Genomic DNA, 27,258 nt, shown 5'->3' on the forward strand with positions numbered 1-27,258 from the left:
TTGGAAAACAAGATGTGTCCTTAACATGTCCAGTGTTCACACGAGCAGATGTTGCAACAATTTCAGGATACGAATTACAAATCCTAAAAGTGACATTTTACCTAAAAAAAATATCAGTCGTGCAAGTATACCTTTGTGTGAACACTTTCTAGGTTAAAAAAATGCAATGTCTTAATTTATTCATTACTGTATTTTCCGGTCTATAAGTCGCACCCCCCTCAAAATGACAGTTTTTCCAAAAAAAACGTATAAGTTTCACCGTTGTATAAGACGCACCGGTATATAAGACGCACTTGTTAATTACGTAAACTCATAGTCAATCAGATCGTTAGAAAGTGCGGCGAAAGTACATGGTTGTGGCGGCTGCCGCCTATTAACGCATCCCCCTGTAAGCAGGGCAAGACATGGGCATATAACATCCAAAGTCTGGACATAACTAACTTCTCAAAAATGGTTTATGGTTACACACAGATGGCATATACTTACGGACGGCATTTAGGCAAAACCATCGAAGTCTTTTTCCTCAGACTCGCTAACAAATAATTCAGTATCTTCCGTGGGAGTTCCACCGGTGCATCACTGTCGTCCTCCGACTCTCTGATGTCTTCTTCGCCAACATCGTTGCCACTCGCGGACCGGATTACTCCGGCCTTTATCAATCCGGCTACAACTGTTTTTGTAGAAATGGAGTCCCAAGAGTCGGAGACCCATTTGGCCACCTCTCTAAACATCGCGCGTCTCTTGCGTGCTGTCGTAAATCAGCGCGATAAAGGTGTCATGGCGGATGGAAGTGATGCGACGGGAAGCGGCACGAAAAAACTTATCTCCAAGCTGTCATTTTAAAAATTAGCAGCACGTTTACCTTTTTCAGAGTAACTGTCTGTAATAATTCATGAGCTGCATTTTGTTTTTGCAACCCAGTTTGATGTTACTTTGAATTTATTCTAAACTGTAGTTACTGCGCATGGCCGAAAGTGGCGTGTGGTTGTTGCAGGCCATTATTATTCTTTTTGACTAGAAAAAGCTGCAAATTCTTTGGTGCAATGTCCCAAAGCGACATATGGGCTATGAGAAATGCTGTACCAGTGGACTTGGGATTGATTTATACCATAGAGCTGTGTCTCAACGTGCGCTGGCCACGCGCGGCCGCCGTAAACCAGATTTATTCCATACATAAGTCGCACTGGTGGATAAGACGCACCAACGAAAATTTCAAAAAGAAACCGCGACTTATACACCGGGAAATATGGTATTTAAAATTTGCATAGTCTAGCCTGCTAAACAGAAGACGAATGAATAAATTTATTGTTACCATGGAAAGGAAGGTCCACTATAGCAGACGTAATTTGTCTGACCTAAGAGTGGACATAGAAAAATACCTGCTGGTTTGGGGGATGTGGAAAACAGGCATACAGGAAACGGATAACTGGAAGAGACTATATATATGTATGTATATATACGCACAAAGTAAAAGTACGTTCTTTGGAGATTTTATTTCCAACGTTTCGACCGGAGACAGGTCTGCATCAGGAATGAAACCTTTAGGAAAAGGTTTCATTTCAGGGACGGTGAGGACGAAGCAACAGGAACGATTTCGTAGGTGACCGGTGTGACCGTGCGCTTAATGCAATAGCGGCCTTTGAAGCGAGGCTGCAGTTTTTTTCGCAAAGTCCACTTCTGCGGCATGGCGTACTGACCAGGACCAAGGAGCCGGGCGTAAAATGGGCGGTGCGATGTTGCTGGTCATAGCGGTGCTTCTGAGCGGACTGGGAAGCCGAGAGCTTGGCACGGGCAACCTGGTGGGCCACATCAGCGTGAGCGACAGCATCACGAGCATATTCTGTAGCTAGAGGTGTCGCATCAGGAAGGAGGGTATCCAATGGAAGAGTGGGTTCGCGGCTGTAGAGAAGAAAGAATGGAGAATAGCCGGCGGTGTCATGGCGGGATGAGTTATACGCGAACGTAACAAATGGCAAAGTGACGTCCCAATCTAGATGATCCGCAGAGACGTACATTGCGAGCATGTCAGTGATGGTCTTGTTCAATCTTTCAGTCAATCCATTAGTCTGAGGATGGTAGGCGGGGGTTAGCTTGTGCTTTGTGCGACAAGAGCGAAGGAGGTCGTCAACAACCCGAGACAGGAAGTACCGGCCACGGTCGGTGAGGAGCTGACGAGGAGCACCGTGGTGTAGGATAACGTCTTGAAGCAGGAAATCAGCAATGTCTGTGGCACAACTGGTGGGAAGGGCACGCGTAATAGCGTAGCGGGTCGCATAATCGGTCGCAACAGCAATCCAGCGATTTCCTGAACGGGACAGAGGAAAAGGACCGAGTAGGTCCAAACCCACACGAAAGAAAGGTTCGGAAGGAATCTCTATGGGTTGGAGCGGTCCGGCTGGGCACAAGGAAGGGTGTTTCCGGCGCTGGCACAGGTCACACGCCGTGACGTAGCGGCGGACGGAGCGGTAGAGTGCAGGCCAATAAAAGCGCTTACGCACACGGTCATAAGTTCGAGCGATTCCAAGGTGGCCCGCCGTCGGTTCGTCGTGCAGCTGGTGAAGGATGTCAGGCCGAAGGTGCTCAGGCACAACGAGAAGCTCGGCAGGGCCATCTGCGCGAAAGTTGCGGCGGAATAGTACGCCGTCACGGAGCAAAAATGCGTTTAATGCAGGGTCTGACGGGATGTTAGTGAGACGGTCAATGATCGACCGCAATGGTTTGTCGCGGCGCTGGTGGTCGGCGATGTTGGTAAAGTCGGATAGAGCAAGGACGCAAGAATCGATGTCGTGGTCAGCTGTGTCCGGTTGGTCGACTGGTTGACGTGACAGGCAGTCGGCGTCGCTGTGGAGCCTGCCAGACTTATAGGCCACGGAGTAGTCATACTCCTGAAGGCGCAAAGCCCAGCGACCAAGACGGCCTGTAGGATCTTTTAAGGAGGCCAGCCAGCATAGGGCATGGTGGTCAGTGACCGCGGAAAAAGGACGTCCGTATAAATATGGGCGAAATTTGTTGACTGCCCATACAAGAGCCAGGCATTCCCTTTCGGTAATTGAATAGTTCCGCTCGGAAGGTGACAAAAGGCGACTGGCGTACGCTATTACTCGTTCAAGGCCAGCGTGCTTCTGAACCAGTACGGCACTGATGCCGTGGCCACTCGCGTCTGTGTGGACTTCGGTAGGAGCGGAACCGTCAAAGTGCGCCAGAATAGGTGGATTTGTGAGACGGTCGACGAGGGTTGAAAAAGCGGCAGCTTGATCAGGGCCGCAAGAAAACAGGGTATCGTGCTTGAGCAAATCCGTGAGTGGTCTGGCAATTGCAGCGAAGTTCTTGACGAAGCGGCGAAAGTAGGAGCAGAGCCCTACAAAGCTGCGAACGTCTTTCACAGATCGAGGAACAGGGAATTCTTTTACTGTGCGGATTTTGTCTGGATCAGGTTGAACTCCGGTAGCGTCGACGAGGTGCCCAAGGATCTTGATTTGACGGCAGCCGAAGTGGCATTTTGACGAATTGAGCTGAAGTCCAGCTCTGCGAAAAACTGCCAGGGCGTCAGAGAGGCGATGTAGGTGGGTCTCAAACGTAGGAGAAAAGACGATAACGTCGTCCAGATAGCATAGGCATGTCGTCCATTTAAATCCATGAAGAAGCGAGTCCATCATTCTTTCGAATGTGGCTGGCGCATTGCACAGACCAAACGGCATGACCTTAAATTGGTAGAGTCTGTCTGGTGTGACAAAAGCGGTCTTTTCTCAGTCCATGGGGTCGACTGCAATTTGCCAGTATCCGGATCTAAGGTCAATGGACGAAAAATATGACGCGCCATGCAGGCAATCGAGGGCGTCGTCAATGCGAGGAAGTGGGTAAACGTCCTTTTTGGTTATTTTGTTCAAATGTCTGCAATCGACACAAAATCGCCATGAGCCGTCTTTCTTTTTAACCAGTACGACTGGTGACGCCCACGGACTCGAAGATGGCTCAATAACATCTTTTTTCAACATCTTCTCTACTTCCTGCTGAATGACGGTACGTTCGGCGTGGGACACGCGATATGGACGGCGGCGAATAGGGGTCGCGTCACCAGTGTTAATGCGATGTGTCACACTAGACGTCTGGCCCAAAAGACGGTTGTCCAAGTCGAAAATGTCCCGATAGGACGCTAAAAGACATTGGAGCTCATGGGCTTGCGGATGTGGAAGGTCCGACGCTATCATCTTCATAAAATCACTGGTAGTCGGTGAAATGTCCCGTTGGCCGTCCCGTTCACCGTCAGAGGCGTCAGTGGTAACAGCGGAAAGCTCGCATTCGGCCAGGGGGATGAGTGTAGCCAGCGACATTCCCCGGGGAAGAACTTGCGTGGAGAAACCGAAGTTCAAAAATGGGAGGCCTATTTGGTTCGTCTCGACCGTCACAACTGTGTAAGGAAGAGCCACGTTACGTTCCAGGAGTACATCGGTGAAGGGAGAGACGAGGTATTCACCATCTGGGACTGGTGGGCGCGACGATAAAGGTACGTAGGTCATGGTCTTCGGTGTTAATCGAGCATGCTCAGTGCAGCAAAGCCGATAAACAGGCTTGGTCTCATCAAGGGGCATGGTGGGCAGCTCAAGACGTAAAACCCCCGCGGCGCAATCAATGAGGGCGGCGTGGTCAGTCAGAAAGTCTAGTCCGATTATAATGTCGTAAGGGCATGCGTCCAAGACAGTGAACAAGACAGGGCCGTCTTTTCCGGCAATTACGACGCGGGCGGTGCACATTCCGGCGACGGTGGTCGTTCCTCCGTCGGCGACTCGTACGGTGCGGCATACAGCAGGCGTCATAACTTTGCGAAGAGTGCGGCGAAGGTTCGAACTCATTACCGAAATATTGGCGCCTGTGTCGACTAGCGCGCTAACACGAACACCGTCAACGTGAACGTCTATCAAATTGGGTTTCGTAATCGTAGTCAACAGAGGATTTTCAGGCCGGGTCATTAATGCAGCATCACCTCCGGGAGCTGCACTGGCTAATTTTCCGAGATAGAGGTCGAGAAAGTAGGCGGCGGGATTTGGCGGCGGGGCTGCGGCGAACGCGACTGGCGATGCTGAGGTGTTGGCGAGCGGCTAGTGCTGTTGCGTCTTGTGTTGTCGGCTGCGAAGGGCTGCTGAGGACCGAGAGGAAATCGTCGAGGGTGGTAGTCGGAGTATCAGTTGTCGAAGAACCGTGGACGTGGAGATGACGACCAGCTGCTACGGCAGTAACGGGCGACATGGCCAACGCGATGGCAGTTGAAACAAATGGGACGGTCATCGGCTGTTCTCCATTCGCCAGGGCTGCGCTGTCGGAACCGTGGTGGAACATCGTAGCGCGGCGGGACATCACTACGAGTAGAGGGTGTGCGGACCCCGTCGCAGGGATCGTAGCGTCCCAAGGCACAAACCGATTGAAGGCCCAGGGCGGCGATCTCGTCTCTAACGACGGCTTGAATGAGGGAAATCGTGGGGGCGGTTCGGTCATGCGTGTAAGGAGAAGCAGCGACAGGGGTCATAGCCTCGATTTCCCGGCGCACTATTTTGGTCAGGCTTTCAGTCTGAGCCGCCGTGTTTGGCGCCAGTGGTGTGCGCGGTGGCAGCGTCACATCTTGACAAGAGGACGTTGCCGCCGTGTGAGGCAGTCGAGCAAATTGGTAGGCAATGCGACGACATTTTGCCTCCTCAAACCGTCGGCATTCCTTAAGGATGGCATCAACGGTAGTGCAATCCTTACAGATCAGCAGATGGAAGGCGTCATCAGCAATGCCTTTGAGTACGTGACCCACCTTATCGGCTTCGGACATTTGCGAATCTACCTTTGAACAGAGGCCCAAAACATCTTGTATGCACGTGATGTAGGATTCGGTTGTCGACTGGGCACGGGATGCGAGCTGTTGCTTTGCGGCGAGCTGGAGTTCGACGGGTCGGCCGAATACTTCGCGCAACTTCGCTTTGCACGCGTCCCAGCTGGTCAATGTGTGCTCATTTGTCTCAAACCAGGTGTTGGCCGTTTTTCTCAGAAGATAAGGCAGATTAGCCAGCATGATCGTGTCATCCCACCTGTTATGGGCGCTGGCACGTTCAAACATGCGGATCCATTCTTCCACGTCGGCACCATCCTCACCGGTAAAAAACCCTGGGTCACGGGGCTGGGAAACGATGATGACTGGCGCGGTGGGTGATGTCTCGGGGGGAGGAGACATCGTTCGCGACGAATGTGTCGCCCACTCCGAAGCTCCGTGGTAGGGTGTAGCTGCGCTGGTGACAGGCACAGGAAGGGAAGTCCGCAACCTCCACCAAAAAGATGTTACGAGGCAGATGCGAATAAGCTGTCTATTTACAGATAATTACAGCTGAAGGCCCAGAGACCAAAGCCAAGGAATCTAATGCAGCTCGTGCCAGTCCGTTTCTGCTCGATCTCTTCTTCGTCTTTCGGCTTGCTGTACGCGCCCACTGATGAGACACATACCCATAGGTGAAGTGTACGATGGATTGACCACCTGGTGGTTCAGTCCAATGCTATGGGAAATGTTCCGGGTGTTACGTATCAATATTTATATATATATATGATTATACTTTAAAAATAAAGAAACAAAAACTGGCAATACAAATAAACACACATAAAAAACACGGCCATGGACCAGTTTCACCCACTGCGGTGTTTCAGTGACAAAGGTGTCGTGCTGCTGAGCATGAGGTCGCGGGCCGCGCCCGCTTTTCTGATGGGGGCAAAATGCAAAAACGTCCGTGTGTATGCGATTTCGGCGCACGTTAAAGATTCCCAGGTGGTCAAAATTAATCGAGAGCCCTCCACTACGATGCCCCTCATTGCCTGCGTTGCGTTGACGCATTCAACCCTACAATCAATCGAAAAATTGGAATGAGAAGCTTAACAATCCGCAAGATATTACATAATTGGGCTAGTATTTCGTTCGTAACTGAGAAAATAATTTTCCACTTGAAAACTAATTACATATTTGAAATGAGGAAAAGAAAAACACGTACAGTGGGGTCCACTGGTAAAGGGAAACGGTGAGCGCGTGGCCACTGCGCTCCGCGAAGCGCCGGCGCCGAAAAGTGGCGAGAATCGGAGACAGCCAGCACATGCGCACTGGCCGCATGAGGCGGGAGAAGCCGTTATGTCGTCTGCTACGCCGCTTCGCGCGGCCGTTCACATCCTTCGAGTGCGAAATCCCTCAGCTTGAGCGGCGCAGCGGAGCGCCGAAGCAGACGACAGAGCTGCTTCTGCCGCCTCGTGCGGTCAGTGCGAATGTGCTGGCTGTCTCCGATTCTCGCCACTTCTCGGCGCCGGCGCTTCGCGGAGTGCAGTGGCCACGCGCTCACCGTTATCCTTTAACAGCGGACCCCACTGTACACAGTGATTTTCACTATGATAGACAAATTAATAAAAATGTTCATTTTAAGGCCAGTTTCTCCCCTCAAGCTGCAGTTTTGCGATTCATATTTCTACTGCCACTGGTGAGCGGCTTTCACTGACAGTAAAACATTGTTATATTATTCTTGCAAGCAAAGTAAAATCATGAATAACGCTGAGGCTATCCCTTATCAAGCCACACTGGATGAAGGAATATGGGCATTTGCTAACCATTGTTTAATTTTTTTGCCCCAAGGTTGTGTCTTGGAGCAGTTCTCTGCTTCAGGAAATGGAACTGACGTTGCGGTAGAAGGTGGTCTTCGCGCCTGCTCCTGCTGCCCACGTTCTGGCAACACAGGGTAGGTTGCAATGCTTCCAGTGTGTTTTGGGGAACACAAACACTCTGGGGAGCTCAGGCTTAAAACAGGCATTCGTGTTACCTTGTCAATCTTTTAGGTTATCTTATTCGACCATGTATTAACTCTTTCGAGACGAAGCCTATTCAAAATACATAGTTCAATTTGAACAATACCTTGGGCGCCCCTTTTCATAGCATTCCAGGCATTCCTAGAACACTCAAAGCTATGTGGAGTTAGCTCAAAAAATTTCCTTTCAAAATGAGTTTTGTTTTTATTTTCGCAACAAAAACATGATTTTTGACACCCGTTTGCACCACTTAGGTGTGGAGAAGAGGCATGGTCATCGCACGTCACTGCTACCAACGAATAATGCGTGCCACTCATAATTGCTCTGCGTCAGTGTTTGGTTTTTGTTGTCAGGGCACGAACGGTGTATCGTCAAACGATTTCCAATCATCAGGTTTGCACTCTGGCAGTAATAATCCATAAAATCGGCTTAAAATGTCAGGCAGTGCTTGTTTGCACAGCTACTTTATGATTTTAGGCAGTTTTATCGTCTTTGCGCACGTCATTCTAAGATGCGTTGTAGTTTTACTCACCACAGGACCATTCGTGAACAGTTGACAAGTTTCGGTTTTGTTTCTGCAACGTGAAATTCATGTTTGGTGCTAGCTACAACGCCATTACTCACCTTCAAGCCTACCTGCCATGGCACCTTGAGCGTCCGCGACTGATCCTCGAAAAAAGTGTGCCGCTCTGATTTCACCCAACCCTAACCCGATCGATTAGAATTTCTGATGCAAGTTAAAAGATAACACCCAGTCGCCAGATATCTGTTCCGACGAGAAGAGTGCTTTAAACTGGCCTAACCAGCTGTTCGCCTGCCAGTTTCATTTCAATACGAGGCCATCTCGGGGGGTTTAGTGTTGCTTCTTAGTTGAGCTGTCTATTCGGAAGGAGCCTCCATTAAGTTTTGTACTGTTTCATTTCAAAAATGTTTGGTGGCGCTGCAATGGAGGAGGCTCGTAGTGCTGATCTTGTTTATTGCGCAACAGCTACTTGGCCAAAGTTTGCATTGCGCGATTATAGAGCATCGCACCTCATTTCTGCAAGCAAGGCTACAATAGCGAGTCAGAAGATGATAATAAAGCGCAACTTTTTGTCTTGAGAGGTCACTGATAGTGAACGTCAACAAGCATCAACCACGGATTTTGATTTCGCGCATGTTTTTCCGCATTGTGTGCTTGTCCCAAATACTGTGCTGGCTGTAAATACAAAGTCAGTCATTGAAGAGATGTTTTTACGTTACGTGGGGACAAATTGGTGCCTCTGATAATGTCCAACCGCCAGATCTCTTTCAGGGAACCACCGAAAATTGCACATTTTGAATTGGAGGTTGGGTTTCACCATAGAGTTTCTCACTAGCTTACCTTGAGAAACTCTATGGGCTTCACCACACGTCACGAGCTCCACGCGTGTTAACATTCTTTTTATATCTGACAAACTGTTCCGTGCAAGTTGACATCTTTTTCTTGGGCGTGTTTCTGAAATGTTGCCCTACAAAATGTATATTCTAATTTTTTTCTCCTACCGATGGTTTGTTATACACAATTCCTTTGTTATCATTTTCTTCGGCGAAAATTTTGATTTTAATTTTTTTTTCGCAACTATGATGATTTTTTGAAAAGGTCGTGAAGTAATTTGCAATTTGTGTTCCTGTAATTAGTGCCTAACCAATGTTTTTGGCTGAAAAAAGTTTTCTTTGACCCCTAAAAACCTCTCAATTTTCCCGCGGTCACGGAAGAGGTAGGAGGCTTTTATTTTTCTTGGAGGCTAAGGCGTTGCGCTGCTGAGCACGAGGTCGCGGGTTCGATTCCCGGCCGCGGCGGCCGCTTTTCTGATGGAGGCGAAAAGCAAAAACGCCCGTGTGTACGAGATTTCGGCGCACGATAAAGATCCCCAGGTGGTCAAAATTAATCCGTAGCCCTCCACTACGGCGCGCCTCATTGCCTGCGTTGCGTCGGCGCGTTAAACCCCACAATCAATCAATCAATCAAATCAATTTTTCTTGGAAGATTACTTTGCAGTTTTCATGCTTGTTTGTGATGTCTTAATTAGGGCTTAGTCTTCTTTGATGAAAATTTAAGTGATGAACTTGGAATGCGATCTCTGCAAGTAGGACCTACTGCCGGGATTTTGTAGTGCTTCAGTCATTCTGTGTGTTGGGACATAAAATGCTCTAAATATTGTGGCACCTTGGACATTCTCGGCTGTGTCTAGTGGTACTCTGTGCCTGAATGTTATGCATTTTTCAGAACGGTATGCATATTTTGGTTTGTTCTGTCATGCAGTTGGAATCTATCTGGTCTTTGCTATTACTGCACAGATTATTCCAATTCTGTGTCTCATTTTTTTTCTAGGAATTTTTGCACTGATGGGAAGAAAATCTTCTTTGGAGGGAAGCTGTATTCCTGCCTTTCCTGTGACCAGCCCAACGACCAGACCAATCATGGCGAAGGGTGTGCCACCACGATGCTTCACATCTGCACTATTTGCAAGATAGCCTTCCGTAAAAAACGCAGCCTGTGTTCACATATGGGAATGCACTCCAGCAAGGATTCCGATGTGTGTAGCAGCAGTAATGAGCAATTTACATACAGAACTACTCTAGCTATTTATGATGAAAGTGCACACTCTGGTGAGAGTTCTTACGTGTGTGGCATCTGTCAAAAAAACTTTGCTCAGGAAGCTAGCCTGGTGGCTCATGAAAGATTGCACTCTGGCAAAAAGCCTTACATGTGTGATATCTGTCGGAAGAGCTTTACTTTTAGACGTTACCTGGTTAAACATGAAAAACTGCACAATAGAGACTCGCCCTATGCGTGCAGTGTCTGCCGTAAAGGTTTTCTTAACGGTCGCCAACTGGCTCACCATAAAAAAGTGCACTCTGCAGAGAGGTGCTTTGTGTGCAGCACCTGTAATAAGGCCTTCACTTCGAGAAATCATCTGGTTCGTCATGAAAGATTGCACTCTGGCGAAAGGCCTTACATGTGTAGTATCTGTAAAGAAAGCTTTAATACTAGCCGCCTACTGGCGTGTCATGAAAGAATACACTCTAATGAAAGACCTTACATGTGTAGCATCTGTAAAAGTGGCTTTAATACTAGCAGCCAACTGGCTTGTCATGAAAGAATACACTCTAATGAAAGACCTTACATGTGTAGCATCTGTAAAAGTGGCTTTAATACTAGCAGCCAACTGGCTTGTCATGAAAGAATGCACTCCGATGAAAGGCCTTACGTGTGTGAAGTTTGTCAGAAAGGCTTTAAGACAAAATGCAATCTGGTTGATCATGAAATCTTCCACTGTGGCAAAAAACCTTATGTTTGTAACATCTGCCAGAAGAGCTTTGCGCAGAAATCTCGCCTTGCTATTCATGAAAAAGTTCATTTGGGCGAGAGGCCCTATATATGTAGCATCTGTCAGCAGAGGTTTTCTGAAAAACACAATCTGGCGAGACATTACAAATTGCACTGCGGGGAAAGGCCTTATGTTTGTAGTATCTGTCCGAAGAGTTTTATTGAAAAAAGCTACTTGATCAGGCATGAAAAAGTGCACTCAGGTAAGAAGTCTTACATGTGCAGATTGTGTCCAAATACTTTTTCTGAAATGGCCGACCTGGAAAGGCATGAAATATTGCACTCTGGCAGCATTCATGTACGACAGTCACTTAAGAAAGACATGTGAGAAAAAGCATACCAGCAAAACGCACACTTCATAACGTGTCAGAAATAAAAATGGTAAGTCAAATTGCCAGTGCAGCAGCAAAAAGGTTGCTTAAATTTTCACTGGCATATTGCACCGTGACAAATTGCACATTGGCGTAAAGTAAGGGGGTGTATGCACTGCAGAAACATTACTTGCAAGCATACCTGGGCTATGCATGTGGTTGAACGATGAGAGGGCTTTTTGAAACAGACAATTTATCATGAGTTACTGCACTCCGCAATGATCAGTGTTATCAGTTTACGCAGTTATTTTACAAAAATTGGCTGACAACCACATTCACAACCCTATAAAACGCCTCTATGCAGAACCTGTGAAAAAGAATGAAAACTATAAATCGAACCTTGCTATTTTTCAATGGGGGGCACAGGTGAAAAGCTGCCTGTACCACCTCTCAGAGAAGTCTTTTAAAGGGAAACCTAAAAGGTATGAAAAATTGTAAAGTGGTGAAAAACCTAATTTGTACAACCAAGAAGAGATTTCCAAAAGATACCCAGTTCCGTGATGTTAACTGCAGTGATCATTTATTGTTTTGTCTCTGCGATGTGCTTTAAAATGTGGTAACTAGGTAAACAGTGTTGAATACCTAATTTTAGGTTTGTGTAGTGTGGTATAATAAATAGATTGAATGGTACTTGTGAAAATATTCAGAGCCTTCAAACAGTGTGCAGATGGAAGCCAGCAAAGCTGCAGGTATGGCAGGCTTTTTAATACTGAATAGCTACAGATATCCTGGAGATGTAAGCAATTGATATTGCAGATGTCCAGAAGTACTAGCAGGGTCAAAATTACATCTATTCCCAGTTCCTATAACAAAAAATCTGTCTAAATCACGTAAGAAGATTGTACAACGCACCTGTCATGGTACTTTTATAAGCTGCCTACAGGATGTTAACTTAGTGGTACTATTGAAAAGTTGTACAATGCACTTGTCATGGTACTTTTATAAGCTGCCTACAGGATGCTACCTTGGTACTATTTATAGACACTGTAGTGGTACGTATGCAAGACCTATACGTATGTCTATGCTACATCTTTTATTGTCTTTGGCAGAGCCATAAATTTGTTGAATCTAGATCTAGTTTACTTTATTATGACGGCAAGAAGGGATCGTATGCATTGTAGAGGGATCATGGGATCATCTGCTCAAATAATGCTGGGTTTTTGTGGAATGCGTTGTTTGTATAGTTGTGGGAAGTCTTTGCATTTTTTTGTGGGGACTGCTTCGCATGCAATTAGAATGTGAATTAGGGATAGGCCCTCCCCACACCTGCTACAGAAGAGTTTTGGAGATCCAGTGAGCAGATGAGAGTGCGTCGCATGTGTGTGGCCCATCTGTAATCTAGCTAGGGCAACTTCGATGATTCTGTTGTGTGAGTCAGTAGTGTGTCGTCCTAAGTGTGGTTTCATTATGGGTAACTTGTCTGTGTACTCCAGTCAGCTTGCCATGTTCTGCGAAAGTGTTGTCTTATGTGTGGCTTGAGGAGCATATACGGTATTGTTGTTATGTCCACTGTATCTGTAAGGACACCACCGGCGGCCATTTGATCCGCAATCTCAGCATGGCCAGGAACACAGCGCACAATTAGTTGAAAATCTTTAACATATACAGACATTATGGTGAGGCAGCACTCCAGCAGCTATGGCACTGGGGCTGAGTGACAACCAATGAGTCTGGGCCACGTGGCGCCGGTGCGCAAGCAGCCATGAACGCCACGAGCGTGGAATAAAATGGGGCCCCAGTCTTTGGGTGCACGGCTTAGCATTCGGACGTGTACGTGTCTCAGCTCATCTCTTTGTCGCGTTCGTGACATTGGTGACCCGGATGCTGCAGCGGAGTCAAGGAGCCAGAATGGACCCTCCTCGCGACACCAGCGGCAATTCTGCGTCCTCCGCTGCCTCTTCACATGGCATCTCCGCCGCCGCCATCGCGAGTCTCACTCGTTGCGGCTAATGCTGTGCTTCTCGGCACCAAAGGTGATTTTACGGTCAGTAATCAGTTCTAGTACCAAGGGCCCTTTAGAACTTTTGAAAAAAAAACCTGTTTGGCAAATGTAACAAAAATAGTGTCAAACATGAGATGAGGAATGATGGTGGTGGCATTGTCTCTAGAAAAAGCAGCTTTTTTGCAATACATCGGGCAGCAACGTCTGCTTAACACCTCGAATTTGTCTCCGAGAGCGAGTCCGACTTTCTCTGCGACTGCACTATGGCTTCAGACAATGACAAGAACGACAATGATCATGGTGATGCACTGGGTAATGCTTGCATAAGTAATGCAAGCAATGCACTCGGTAACTGCATAAGTAATGAAAACCTATTGCTCCCTTTTTGTTTAGTGTCCGGCAGGTATTGAGGCAGAGCTGCCCTTCATAGCAGATTTTTCTTCACATTTGTAAGTTAATTCCAAGCTGAAACCCATCTTTTCAAATCATAATGCAAAAAAATTACGATTTGAGAAAATCTTGAGAATTGAATGTTTTTTTAGAAAAGCACTGTGGAGGTGCGAGGTGCAAACTTGGGAATGGGGAATAGAAAAGTAATTGGGCTATACAGTCTAGTCCACTTATAACAATATCCAAGTGCCAAGAAAATCCCATCGTTATAACCGATAATCGTTATAAGCGGGTCGAGAAAAAAAAAGCCACAAGAGAGATCAAAACAATTTATTAGCATGCAAGTGAGGTAGTGCAACTACTCGTTTGCAGAAAAGCCAGTCAGTCAGCTTTGACTGTTTCACGCGAAGCTGAAGCACATCTTTTTCGAGAGCATCTAATTGCTCCACATAGCTGAGCGGGAGGTCCTTCGCGAAAATGAAGTCCCGTAGGGACTGTATCATTCGTTGGGCCTCGTGCGATGACAGTACCTGGGTAGGCTGCTCAGCCGCGTCGTCGTCGTCGTCGCTCTCACCGCTGTCCGCTGCACCACGCACACTCGCAACAATCGCCTCGTCACTGAGGTACTCGGACGTTTCCACACCATCGTCGGCATGGAGAAAATCGCCGAGACCCGACGCGTCTTCGTGAAGCGCCGACCATAACTGTGGCACCCCTTCATCGTCGGGTGCTTCCGTGGCCTCCCCTGGGATCGCTTCACCTCGCCTGCTTCCTCCTCGTGACGCATTTTCGCATTTTCGGCGCGCGCGGTAAGCGGATTCAATCGCTATATCCGATATCGCGGCTCGGGAGCATCGTAATAAGCGGGTTATTTTACCATAGAAAGCATACAAAATTGGACGGTGCAATCGTTGTCCATCGTTATATCCGATATATTGTTATAAGCGGTATCGTTATAAGTGGATTCGACTGTATATCTAAAAGCATGTAACGATAGAAAGGTGAAGCTGTCTGAGATTTGGGTGCACCCATTGTGGTGAAGAAGGAGGTAAGACTTGGAAGAGTTCGGGCGATGCAGTTGTCCCTAGTTGACAAGGTAGTGACAGTGCAGTACAGCTGGCCAACGTCGTCAAGGAAGAATCATCATAAATATGAAACTTGAGCAAGGGCCAAATCTTCACTGGTTTGATAGACACGTGGTAGTTGGGTCAACCGCTAATGACAGGTGTAGACATTGGGTAGGACACCACAATGAGATCTGGCTGCTGGTACCCTATGCAGGCCATGCCACTGCCCTTCCATGGTGTCGCCTACAAGACACATGGAAGGTTGTGCGACCGGCAGCATCAGGTACAACACTGGGGCCTAACGTCGTAACTACACTGGATTTGTTGCAGCACTTCCTACCTCACCATCTCGTCACAAATGTGCATGTAGCACAAAAAAATGCGCTGTAGTGCAGTATTGCATCAAAATTCTGCCCCAGGCTCTTGCAATACATGCAAATTAGGTAAGAACACTAGCGAAACAAAACTTAACTGTGCGCCTGCCCCTCTCAATTTCAAACATTTCAACAAAGACGGAAAAAGAAAATGCACGTCGCGAACCTGTTTGCTCTCTGCTGATAAAGACAATATACCATTTATTGTCCGTGTGGTTTACACTGGTTACACTCAAATGTGTGCAGGTCCGCTCCCCCTTGCTGATTTACGAGTTCCCCTATCCCTTTGTAGATATCCACAAATCTAATGGTCCTGTGCATAAAGTATTAGCTGTGCATAAATACATTACCTCCAGTTGGTTCTACCATGTTGAACGCAATGAGACGACAGCGGTGCTTCCTTGGCAAAAACAACCTGCCAAATTCTAACCTCTATTACTAAAATATTTCCTATCAACACAATACATATTTGGATTCAGCAAGGTGACACCAAAACCACAAAATCGTGATACATCTTTCACATTCCAAAGTTTCTTCTATTTAATCCTACCTAACTGTGGCTTTAAAACGTTGAGAAGTTCATGTTATGCAAAAATTTCCGCCCTGCATTTCGTGTCTCTGAAAGACATGGTAAACAAAACACTCGCAGAATGTAAAATGAATATGTACCACTGCTTTTTCTCACCACAGCATCTTGCACGTGCCTGCTGTACTCACACAAAGTATCAAGCGCTCTATTCCTAGAAATATACATATTTGAATGAGCAGCACTTAACCGCTGAACACGATGGTTCTCCGAGAACTGCTCATCGGTCGCATATAGAGCCCAGAAAAACTACAGGGGTAGAGATTTTCCCGGTGGAGTAACATCAGAATGCCTACCGGATTTACGAAAAAGAAAAAGTAAACGGCGGGTATAAGTCAGCTTCAACAGTGAACTCACCGAAACACAATTCAAGCATTCAACCAAGAACAACTCGACGTGTGGCCCCGCGGATCCAACGTGTTTATCCAATTGATTGCTGCAACTAACAAACTATTGAGCTACTTACTAACACAGATTAGCTAACAGCTATGCGGGCAGTTTGACAATGCTATGCGGGCAGCTTGACAACAGAGACCAGAGTGATTCAAAAGGGACAGCGCAAGCCGCGCTGGTCGCGAAGCAGACGAAGGCTCAAAGGCGTGCGAACGATTTTGTTTTGTTGGCACGCAGCGTGCGAACTAAAAATAAAAATTGTCTACGCGGCGTGCGAACTAAAAATACAAATTGTTCCCACGCAGCGTGCGAATAGGGACACCCGACGGATCGCTTTCTGGAGTGTTAATTTCTGCTAACCAATCAGCGTTTCCAGCCGTTCCTTCCCTTACACCCTACCCTTCCCTCCCACGGTAGCTCTTTTTTTTTTTCTCTGTGACAAACGCAGGATGGTTAGATCGGCACACGGTACATTAGCTGTTCCGGCGCCCATCTATCGCTCAACACTGCATTTTGGGCCTTTTGTGCACCCAGCTTCGCCACGACGTCTCGCGATGCCTGTGTTTTCGTTTTACCGAACGACTACAGGCGCGTCTCAGCAGCTCGCAACGAAGTAATAATGTTTGCACGAACTTCCCAACCCTTTTTCAAGCATGTTTTAAATGTCTGAAGCAACAGACGACCCGAAACATATCGAATGCGCGCCGTCTTCTGTGGGAAAATTTACCTGCTGCGCACACTCGATTCTTGAGTGTAACCTCACTTCCGGCCGTCTATAATGGCCGCCTTTTATTTCCAGTTTCGGTTTGAAAAGAGCGTTATTGATCTTCGTTTACGATGCAGCGAAACACAATTGGGCCTTCAAATTTTGCAGGTAGCAACTTTTAAGGTTATATAACCGGAAAATAGTGCATTTAGGAAGCCGAAAATTTCGTTGCAGTTGGCCTTTAAGTAACCGTCGGAGTGGCGGCACTTTAGCATATGCTTGCAGCGCCTCAGGCCCTGACGGCCGTTCAAGGCAGGTAAAATTGGTAACTAGAGGGTTCACTACATTATGACAACACTGCAGCGCAAGGAACTGCGCTAGTTGGGTGGAAGTTCGTGTTTCTGCTGTGCATCGCGTTATTGTGAGCCCCACTTTAATGCTGGCGATCAGCCGTGTGTGAAAGTGGTCTTCGCGGGAAGGCGCATATGAGAAAAGTAGCTCACGCCTTACGCACGGTTGTCTTTGTGGCAGGTCGCGGCCTGACCGCGCGCAGACAAAGCGTCGCGTGTGCCTGTGAAGACCGTCGGGGATCTGCGGAAGCATCTCTCTGGGCACCGAAGCTTCTCCTGAAAAGGTCGGTCTGCCTTCGCTCGTTGCGTTTGTCGCTTCTGCAGACCCGCAACTTGTCCCGAGCCCCTGTTGGCGTATCGGACGGCCCGTGTTGCACTGCTCGGAGCCGCGCGGGCGTGTGGCCCCTTGAGGAGTGTGGCCCCTTGAGCTTTCCATTGGGCGCCAATCGTGGTCACGAAACCAGCTACACTCATTTGGAGGTTGTTTTCCAAGCTGAAATATCATTCAGCGTGCGTGAAAGAGGCAGCGCATACCGCTGAAAAAGCTGCGCTGTAATTAAACAATAGCCGTGCATTTATGCTAATTAATGTATGGCACAATGTGCGAAATACACGGGAAACATTGTACACTACATGACCCTTTTAGTTTTCAAAATGTGGAGATGGTTTCACCGTGGTATAAAGCAGCAAGGCTGCAAAGTTTGCTCTCTTCTTGCCAGTTCAACCCACTTCTCCACAAATCAACTTTTCTAAATCAGAGAAAGTGTAGTACTATTCTGTGCCAATTGGCTAACAAGGAGTGCATGTTCTTGCATACGAATTACTTCACTTAACCGCTTGTCCAGTGGTCCCTCGTTTCTTCGTAGTGCACTTACGAATATGGGTTCATTGAGCAGTTGCTGCTTTAACTCAGGCACCAGCCAAGCAATGAAGGGAGACCTTTTTTGTGGCCTTTTGTCCGCCAGGTGGAACCCAGTGATACGCTCCTTGCATGTGTTAAGGCACAAAAAAAATAACGCCTTGGCTGGGACGGCAAATGTCCCAGAGGGTGATGGTGAGGAGTCATCGTTGTCTGCGGCTGTACGTATTGTTTGGGCGTCGCCAGAAAGAATGTGAATTTGTTGGCCACCTTTTTGTTTGACGAATGCATCGTGGCTGACACTAGTGTTTTTGTATGCGAGGACGCAAACGATGAACAGAAAAAGTAATTGAAGATCGTTCGAAGGATCTGTAGGAGTGCACGAGCGTTGTCCTTTTCCCTCACAAACTTAAAGGGACAATGAAGTAATTTGTAAACATTTTGCCATTACTTGTGCATATTGAAGTATGGGATCCCTAGGCCATGTTTTGACCGCTCTGGGGGTGTTCACGCAGATTTATTCAGTAGAAAAATAATTTCAATGTGGTCTCCTCTTCCATGCATCCTCCTTGCCAATTTCCCATGACGTTTCGCCCGATGCTCACCCGAGAAGTCTTGGCTGTGCTACTGCGTGGTTCACTCACCCTCCGACAGGATTGGCAGGGGGCTGGCGCAGCTGCCTGCAGGGAGGTGAGGGAGGCACTATAATGTTGGGAAATAGTGTTACATCTCCCCGAAATGGCCTTTCTGGCTGCTCCAAGCCTCCTCCAAAAGGCCTTTCTGGCTCATCCGTGCCTGCTACAAAAGGCACTTTTGCCTGCTCCCAGGACTGCTCCCAAACCCATGCACCCTGTTCCACCCTGGTGGGAACAGCACGTAGCAAGCATGAGCACAGTAGGGCACACAGAAGAATTCAGAAGGAACCAAGAGAAAAGACGGCCAATGTATAAGAAATCAACTGAAGCAATGGAAGCCTGTGTTGATTCATATCACCAAAACAAATATCACCCAAGACAGGACAGAAAAAAGGCTACACGCACAAGCACAGGCTACCAGCAAAAGTATTTATCCTCCTCCCTGCAATATGAAAGAACAGGCTGCCCCTAGATAACAGCGGAAAGAGAGGACACACACAAGATTAGGAATTTTAATAATATATGGACTAGAAATAGGCATTGTTCATTTTCACAAAAACAGTTTGGCAATTTCACTGCCTTAAAGGAGTACTGACACGAAATTTTTATGTTACGTTTTTTTCGCTGCTATGCGTGCCTACCAGCCCACTAATCATAGATTGACAGATTAGACGGTCGAGCGCAGCGTAAACATTTATTTACGGCGTCGTTTATTCGTGCCAGTTTCGGTTTCGACAAAAAAACGCCGAGCGGCCGCCATGACAGCATGTATGACATGGCGTCACCATTCTTGCCGTATCGCTGCCTCTCTGGAAGCGCGCGCGAGCGAGCGCACGTGTGCGCCCAGACCGGCCGAGGTCTTCGCCGTCCCCACAGGCCCGGGCAGCATGACGTCAGTCCCAAAACCATGACGTGTACACACGCCCGAGCAGCGCGCGCCAACCACAGCCAGCGCGTCGACTTCGTCACAGGAGCCCCGACTTCGGAAGTTTGGGGCACGTAGCAGATGATGTCACGTCGGCCCGCTCTGGGCTTTCTCGTGCGGGCGAAGATTAAAATGGATTTTAACTATGTTTCGCTGAACGGTTGCTGTTGAAACTTGCTGGAAGATATCTCCTCATAAAAAGGAAGCGTTTTACATAGTTATCTCAGCTTTGAAATTTCGTGTCAGTACTCCTTTAAGTTAAGGATGCTAATAAACTCTTCATTGAGCACTTATTTTCGAAATTGACAGTGTTTAAAACACTGCCTCCTTCTGAGAGAAGGCAACCGAAGGGGTGCACACACAATCACTGCCACGTGTGTGTATCGTGTAAGCTTCCAGCATCTAGCACGTTGGCTGATTGTCATAAATCTTGGTCACTCGACACCGCTGAAATTCGAGGATACACTTGTAGCAAGATACTTGCAAGATAAGCCATCCACCAGGTTTTGCTGTGACATTGGATGCGTGCGAAATTAGCCTAATGTTTCATGTTTTGTTTTGGTGATATAAACCGACACGCCCAAAGACTTCCATTGCTCTGCTGCTGAAATAAATACACGGTTTCGTGAGTTTCAGCCTTGGTGTAGCCATGTTGGATGGTGTGACGTCACATGCCATTGCCGGCCTTCAAGAACGCATTGCTCGCTGTGGCCTTCTGTGAGGGCGGGGCACGTGAGTCCCAGAGCGGCTTTATGGGTGAATTTTGCAGCTTACGAGTGTCATTCTGCATGGGCACTTATTGGGCAACTAGATATTGTGTGCCAACCTTCAGAGACCATCTAGTCTCGAAAAGTCCTGAAAAATGTCCCATAAAGCTTCCTAGATCACGGTTCTGACTACTGCCCATTGCTTAAGGTCTTATTCTTGTGTTCCATAGTGGTTTGGCAGATTTTTTTTTATTTTTGAAACACAGCAACTATGCATATTGGGGCTTGGCAACCTGCTCTTGGGAAAGTTATATACTTCCCTCCGGCACAATGTCAGAGCCCCCTCTCCCTTGTCACCTCCTATCTGAAAGCTGACATGGCAATTTTAAGCTCAAATGGAATTAGACAGGAGCAAAGCAGGATTGCTTCCAGTTGGCATTGCCCCTTATCATCACACCGAGCCTGATAACATTGTTACTTCCTTTCCTTGCACCGTTCCAAAAGAATCCCTCTCTACCCTGATTTGCATTCCGGCTCTTGCCGTGTCAGCTTCATGCAACTCAGCCCTTCACCTCAAAAGGTTGGCGACCCCTGATTTAAATGAAATGGCTTTGAGCCACTGCTTGGTACACTACTTTTATCTCTTGAGCATGCACGGATTTGCACACAGATTATTAACTGAGTTGAAAATAACATCGAAGCTGCAGCCTCCGGTGCAAGGCCACTGCCGCTGCAGCTTAGCTCGGGTTGTCTGCAGACCTGTAGTTCTATGAAACACATGCACATACCTGCCAACCTGGTGACTTGGAAATTCACAAAACCCGCGGCCCTGGGAGGGGGGCAACTAGTGAAGCAGTGCACTTTAATTTTTAAGTTTAAAATGATTAACATTCTGTGACAAGCTTTCTCTCGCTCTGACTTGACGTTCTGACTTGTACAATTGCAAAAACACTTAGTAGCACTGTTGTGGCTTTGAGCCCGCCATTGCACTGCGAAGCAACTGCCGCGGTTGTACCAAAGGTCGTACTGCATTGGACGCAGCAGTCATACAAATAGTGATGCGAGCATTGAAGTCCTAATTAGCGTGCGAGCAACAGGGTATGGACAGGCTTGCCGAGGTGGTGGCGAGTTCTGGATATGGATGCGTAGCCCATTCCGAAAAGACCACAGAAACGCAGCTTCTGCTGATGATGATAGTACGTATTGCTCTCGCGTGGCGGCACAAGGTACCACAGTGTCATTTATAGTTCTCATTTTTTTTCGAAAATCCATAAAATTTCAGGAAAAATTCATACAATCGTAAGACGGGTCGAAATTCGTACTCGTTACTGAAAATTCGGAGGAGTTGGCAGGTATGCATGCTATGCTTACTGACGCCAGGATTCTGTACTTGTCACAAGAAGGATGGGTTAGCATCAGAGACGAACGACAGGGCTTGGGGCATGCTGGTGGTGCGATGAACGGTGGTTGGTGTGCTTTTAAGTACCGCGAGATTAGATATTCTGCTCCATGGCAAAGCTGATATGCGCTAGCGAAAATTAGACAAGAATGTGGGAGTCAGCACTCCAATCGACCTTAACGGCCAGGCTGAGCCTGGCTGAGTGTCGTGACGACACTTACGCAACGCGTAAACACAACAGGAGGCATGCTTCAGAACAACAGTGCCAAGGCAGATTGGTGTGCATTACACTGCATTTGCCGGCAGCCTTCCGTTACGGTCTGAAGAAGTCACCCTTGCCGATGTTCTTGGAACAAAATTCTTGCTGGAGAATGGCAATCCCGCGCAGCCTGGTCTCTGTGTCCCGCTCACTGTGCGGAAAGAGGTCCATTGCGAAAGGCCACTAACAAGGACAGTGTTTGTGAAGTTGCGGCCAGTGAGACTTGCATGGTGATTCGTCCGACAGCTTGAGGCCCCCGATTGCAGATGCTACATCTGTTTGGTGCAAGTTTTCCCCTGTGACTTCTGCATTTTCTCACCGCACTTCGCTGAGCACCATGGCAGCCTATGACAGAAACGGAAACCTGCCTGTGCTAAAGGCCAGTCATGGCAAGTGCTCCGCTAGCACCACCTGTTGAAGGTTAGGCCCAACTGCTCGTTATAAGCGGTCTGTACAAAGCTCATCATGTGGGAGCATACCCATGGTGTAAACAATGATCTCGCTAGACGTAATCAGCCGGCAGCTGCAACATTTGTGTTGACGCAAGCATGTCAAAACGCTACCCATAAACCACTGCGTGCCCAGGGATGCTGAAGCTTGCTTCGGGTTGTAAAGGAGCAATGGTGCAAAATCTATCTTTCCCACTTTTAAAAATGCCAGCAGCAAGATTATTTTAACATGAAGGTCTTTTATGCCGGAATCCACCAAGATCGGAGTGACGTCACATCTGTCACAGAAATGACATCGGCAGAAAAATGTGGCTGTGCCAGGATTCGAGGCAGGTGCTCCGTCGCTGCAACGGGAAGCGCCAGGCGCTTTACCGACCGTGCTATGAGCGGAAGTGCAGACAGCCGTACGAACGCACCATATATCTTCACTATAACCTCCTCTATTTCGCTGGTGCTGCCGTTTAGGAGAGGTGAAGTGAAGTAGTGCATCACTATACTAATGAGCCCCGACAGTTGGCGCCAGCTGAGGTCGTCGCAACGAAACTGATAAGTCTGATGGTGCCATACCGACGATATATAAATAGCGATGTGCAAGTTCATAGCGATGCATAATAAACATTCAACTGATCCTGTGAAGGCATATCACTTTCGTCTTTTACCGATTCCTATGAAAGAGGGATCAACCAAATTTATTTACTTTGAAGCAGAACCACACGTACGTAATATAATATGTGTGTCACGTTTCTTGCACGTCTCGACCAGCTCAGAAGAATAGGCATGGGAGAATCGTTGGCACGTTTACCACAGCACACATTTATTATGCACAACTAAAACCCCTAAGCAAAATAAACAACAAAGCAAACAAAGAACTCAACTAAAGCCATTCCTAAATACTGATCGGTAACAAAATCCCAGAACAGCCAACAACCCAGAAAAGCCACCAAACCAAACCAAAAGTCACTACAATGAAGTCCTTAATAACGCAACCAGTCCTAGTTCCTCTCTATACAACGCCCATGTTAACAATCTTAACAACAAGGGTCATATAATACCCAAGTCCCTAGCGGACGGGCCTACCGCTGTCTCCGGCGCTGACGTGTCGTACCCGTAGCGTGGCCGTGACACGCTGGTAGTCGTAGTTGTCCGCTGCCGCGGTGCCGGTGGTGGTGGTACCGACGCAGTTGTGCGTGGTAGTCACACGATGGACCGCTTTTCAGCTACCCCTCATGGTAGCCCTCGTAGCAGGAAGCAGCCCCTGGCCTCGGGGTCGTCGCCGTGGTAGCAGGTAACACCGGGGAGCTCCGGGAACGTTGCCGCGTGGGGACCGCCAAGGCGTTAGTTGACGGTGTGTGCTCGCTGTACGCAGGCGCCCGACCGTCGCCGCTGGGGCCACCAAAGTGCAGGTTGGTGGTACGACGCGGAAGTGGGAGCCGGTGCCACGTCGGTCCACTCCGGCCCAGGCTGACGTGGCTCTGGTCGATGGCGCGGCATCGTACCCCCGGCTTGTTCCTTGGACTCGTGCCACCTGACCTTCCAGCTGTGGCGTTCTTCTGATCTCTCTGCCCCTCCCGGCCTGTGCCCCGGGAGTAAATAGCCTTTGCGCGGCCGTTGCGGCACTGTTGCATTCGCTGTGCCCGTGTCCGCCGCACGGGTCACCACCACAGTGGTCATTTCTCCACGTGCCTCCCTCGCGTCACCTCGTCATTAGGCCGCCCTCTTCGCGGGAAATTTGCCTTCTCTTTTTTCGTCTTCATCATCGTTGGCCTCTGGCTCCACTAAGACACGTTCTCTTTATTCCCACGGGGGCATTGCCCCCTAATCATGACAATGGCACACAACACACCTTATTACACACTACCGTTCACTTGTTGATCACTCTACAGTTCACTTCTTTCTACACACCATAATATACATTTCGTCCGCACCCCCTTCATCACTTTAGAAACCCCCAAGCAATCATGTCTCACACAAATCTACTCACACAGTCCGCTGTTCACCACCCCTGCTCACCTCTTTAGTTGTACTTTTCACTACACATTTCACTTTCATTTCTTTAACACTTGTCTTGTGTTCACACAATTTTCACCACTTCCATTACGAACACTACACTTTCTCAACCCTTATCTATAGTTCACTCATGTCTACAGGACACACACGTTGGTGCACACCATGTTCCCGTTCTATCACTCATACATTACTTTCTCAAACACCGATCTACTCAAACACTCCGCTCTATCACATCATAAAAACCAAACATATGAATGATCTCTTATTCAACAACACTGTTCCCAAATCCGCACAAAATAACGTTTTTTTTTTATCCTCCTACTCCTCAATTCGCACTTTGAGATCACTTCTTTTATCTTTACATGTCATGCGCTTACACCAAACTACTCATACAATTTGTTCTAACATCATCAAAATCAAACACTTCTGTAAATCCCACCTTTGACGCCAGTTTTCCAATCCTCACTCCACCACTACCTCATTCATCTCTCCATTACATACATTTACACCACTCTTGTTTTTCACCCTACTCAAAGATTTGTTTCACCACAATACACAAATTGTTCATCACCATTATAGGTCCTATTCCTTTCCAAGTCAACTCCGTGGTTTCCATACCCGCCGCGGTGGCTCAGTGGCTAAGGCGTTGCGCTGCTGAGCACGAGGTCGCGGGTTCGATTCCCGGCTGCGGCGGCCGCTTTTCTGATGGAGGCGAAAAGCAAAAACGCCCGTGTGTACGAGATTTCGGCGCACGATAAAGATCCCCAGGTGGTCAAAATTAATCCGGAGCCCTCCACTACGGCGCGCCTCATCGCCTGCGTTGCGTCGGCGCGTTAAACCCCACAATCAATCAATCAATCAATCCGTGGTTTCCATCAGGTTCGTTGACCTGTGGCTTCATCTTAACCTTCTTCCGCCTCAACCATTCCGCACCTTTGGCTACACCACCCGCTCGGTTATCACAACCAACTTCTTTAACATTGCTCGTGTACCGCTGGGTCAGAGCCTGGCTTGAAGGTTTCGCACCAAACTGACACCTTACGATTTCACCCGTCATTCTGCACTTGCGCGCTGCTCTTTGCCCTTTACGAGCTCACAAGTTGCTTAGGGCGTCCCCTCTTTGTCGTGAGCTACCTGGCTTGCCACGCTAACTGTGGGCGTTTTTATCGCCTATTCTCATCTTAGCCCTTCGTCTGCTCATTGGTCGCACCCTGTGTGCGAACCGGGCAGCTTTCCAGTCAGACATAATTTCATTTGGCTATCCTCCGCGCATTTTGCACCCGTACTACCGCCGAACGATTCTGCATTCCTGTGCTCCCCTTTATTTTTGGTCCGTGCCGACTTGACTTGTGTATTTTGAGCGCCCAAGCCATTTTTGCTTGTAACCACTAACCCCTGCACTGCATCTCTTTCACACTGCTCTAATTCTCGCTTTCCATCGATCGCCAATAGCTCGGTCTGAAGGTGCCGTCCTAGTTGGTCTACACCCACTCTACTAGGCTGCGCCCTAGTGGCTGCATTGACAATCGCAGAGGCTGAGTTGCCCGCTTCACTGGCTAACAGCTTCGCAGTGGTCTTTTCGAGGATTAAAGTACACTCACTACCCATAGGCGTTTTCAAAGGACTACAGCCCTCTTGCCGGCCTCCATTCGTAGCCGCGTGTGGAGCGGCAGGTGCCTCAGTCTCAATTACTAAACTTTCACAGTCCGTCAGAACATCTGAGTCACCAGTGCTACTAGGCGCAACGAAGCTGTCCTCGCCCGGCGTGTTCTCGGTGTGCTCACCACCAAGCGCCTGGCCTGCCGTTGAGCCGCGCCCGGCCAGTTCACTGTCTCGAGCTTCGAATGCGCCTTTCGCGTCAGTGGGCTGTCCGCAGAAACAACCGTTTTCTTTGTTTTCGTGTTTACTCGAGGCCTCATCGTGGTCTGCCACCTTCGGTCTATCAAGCGCACGTGCTCCTTCGCAGTCGCCGATCTGCTTGCTTTCCTCCTCACGTGCCTCGTATAGGTCAGCGACCTGCGTTCCTTCAGGCTCACGTGCGGTGCGTCCACCGCTCTCATTGGATCTTTCTTCCTGCAAGCTCTGTCGCGAACGCCCCTTTTCTTTTTCCATTCTTTTGCTTTGTTCTATTCTTCTAGTGCACTCATTGCTTTCTGCCATGCGCGTGCCTTTCATCCCAGTTGCGACGAGTTCGGTGCTGTGTGCTGTTTTGTAACTTTGTTGCATAAGACGTCGCTTCGATTCGGCCAGTTCTATCGTCTGTTCCAATATTCTTTTTTCTACCTCAAACGCCTCCTCCGCTCGGCGACTCTCTTTCTCAATCAGTTGAAACGCCTGATCCTTGTTCAAACCGAGCGTTTGAACTATCGTTAGAAGATTTGCCCAATCCATTCCTCTAAGCAGGCGAGACACGTGACTGGGCCAATCCTGGCAGTTGATATGCCAAGATCGTGGCAGGCTCGCCGAATGTTCGTCACGTTTCGTGGCACGTCTCGACCAGCTCAGAAGAATGGACACGAGAGAATCGTTGGTACGTTTACCATAGCACGCATTTATTATGCACAGCTAAAACCCCTAAGCAAAATAAACAACAAAGCAAACAAAGAACTCAACTAAAGCCATTCCTAGATACTGATCGGTAACAAAATCCCAGAACAGCCAACAACCCAGAAAAGCCACCA

At 48.1% G+C, this 27,258-nt stretch overlaps 1 protein-coding gene across 12 annotated transcripts in view; it reads left to right on the plus strand.

Annotated features, from left to right (window-relative positions):
• The window catches only part of LOC144158232 (uncharacterized), a 70,026-nt gene that overhangs the window by 15,716 nt on the left and 27,052 nt on the right, over positions 1–27,258 (plus strand). For 4 of the 12 annotated variants that reach the window (XM_077688944.1, XM_077688945.1, XM_077688954.1 and 1 more), the window contains exons 1-2: positions 17,339–17,621; positions 23,937–23,973. In XM_077688944.1, coding sequence (XP_077545070.1) covers positions 17,473–17,621; positions 23,937–23,973 — 186 coding nt within the window. In that variant the 5' untranslated portion in view covers positions 17,339–17,472. Of the gene's footprint in view, positions 1–3,917; positions 6,132–6,348; positions 6,481–7,636; positions 7,740–10,159; positions 13,617–17,303; positions 17,622–23,936; positions 23,974–27,258 lie in introns of those variants that run through there. The other 8 variants (XM_077688946.1, XM_077688947.1, XM_077688953.1 and 5 more) reach the window with 7 other exon arrangements.

Source organism: Haemaphysalis longicornis, unplaced genomic scaffold, assembly GCF_048455015.1.
Source record: "Haemaphysalis longicornis isolate Haplotype H1 unplaced genomic scaffold, Haemaphysalis longicornis Haplotype H1 scaffold_10, whole genome shotgun sequence".
In the NCBI taxonomy this organism is placed as follows: Eukaryota; Metazoa; Arthropoda; class Arachnida; order Ixodida; family Ixodidae; genus Haemaphysalis; species Haemaphysalis longicornis.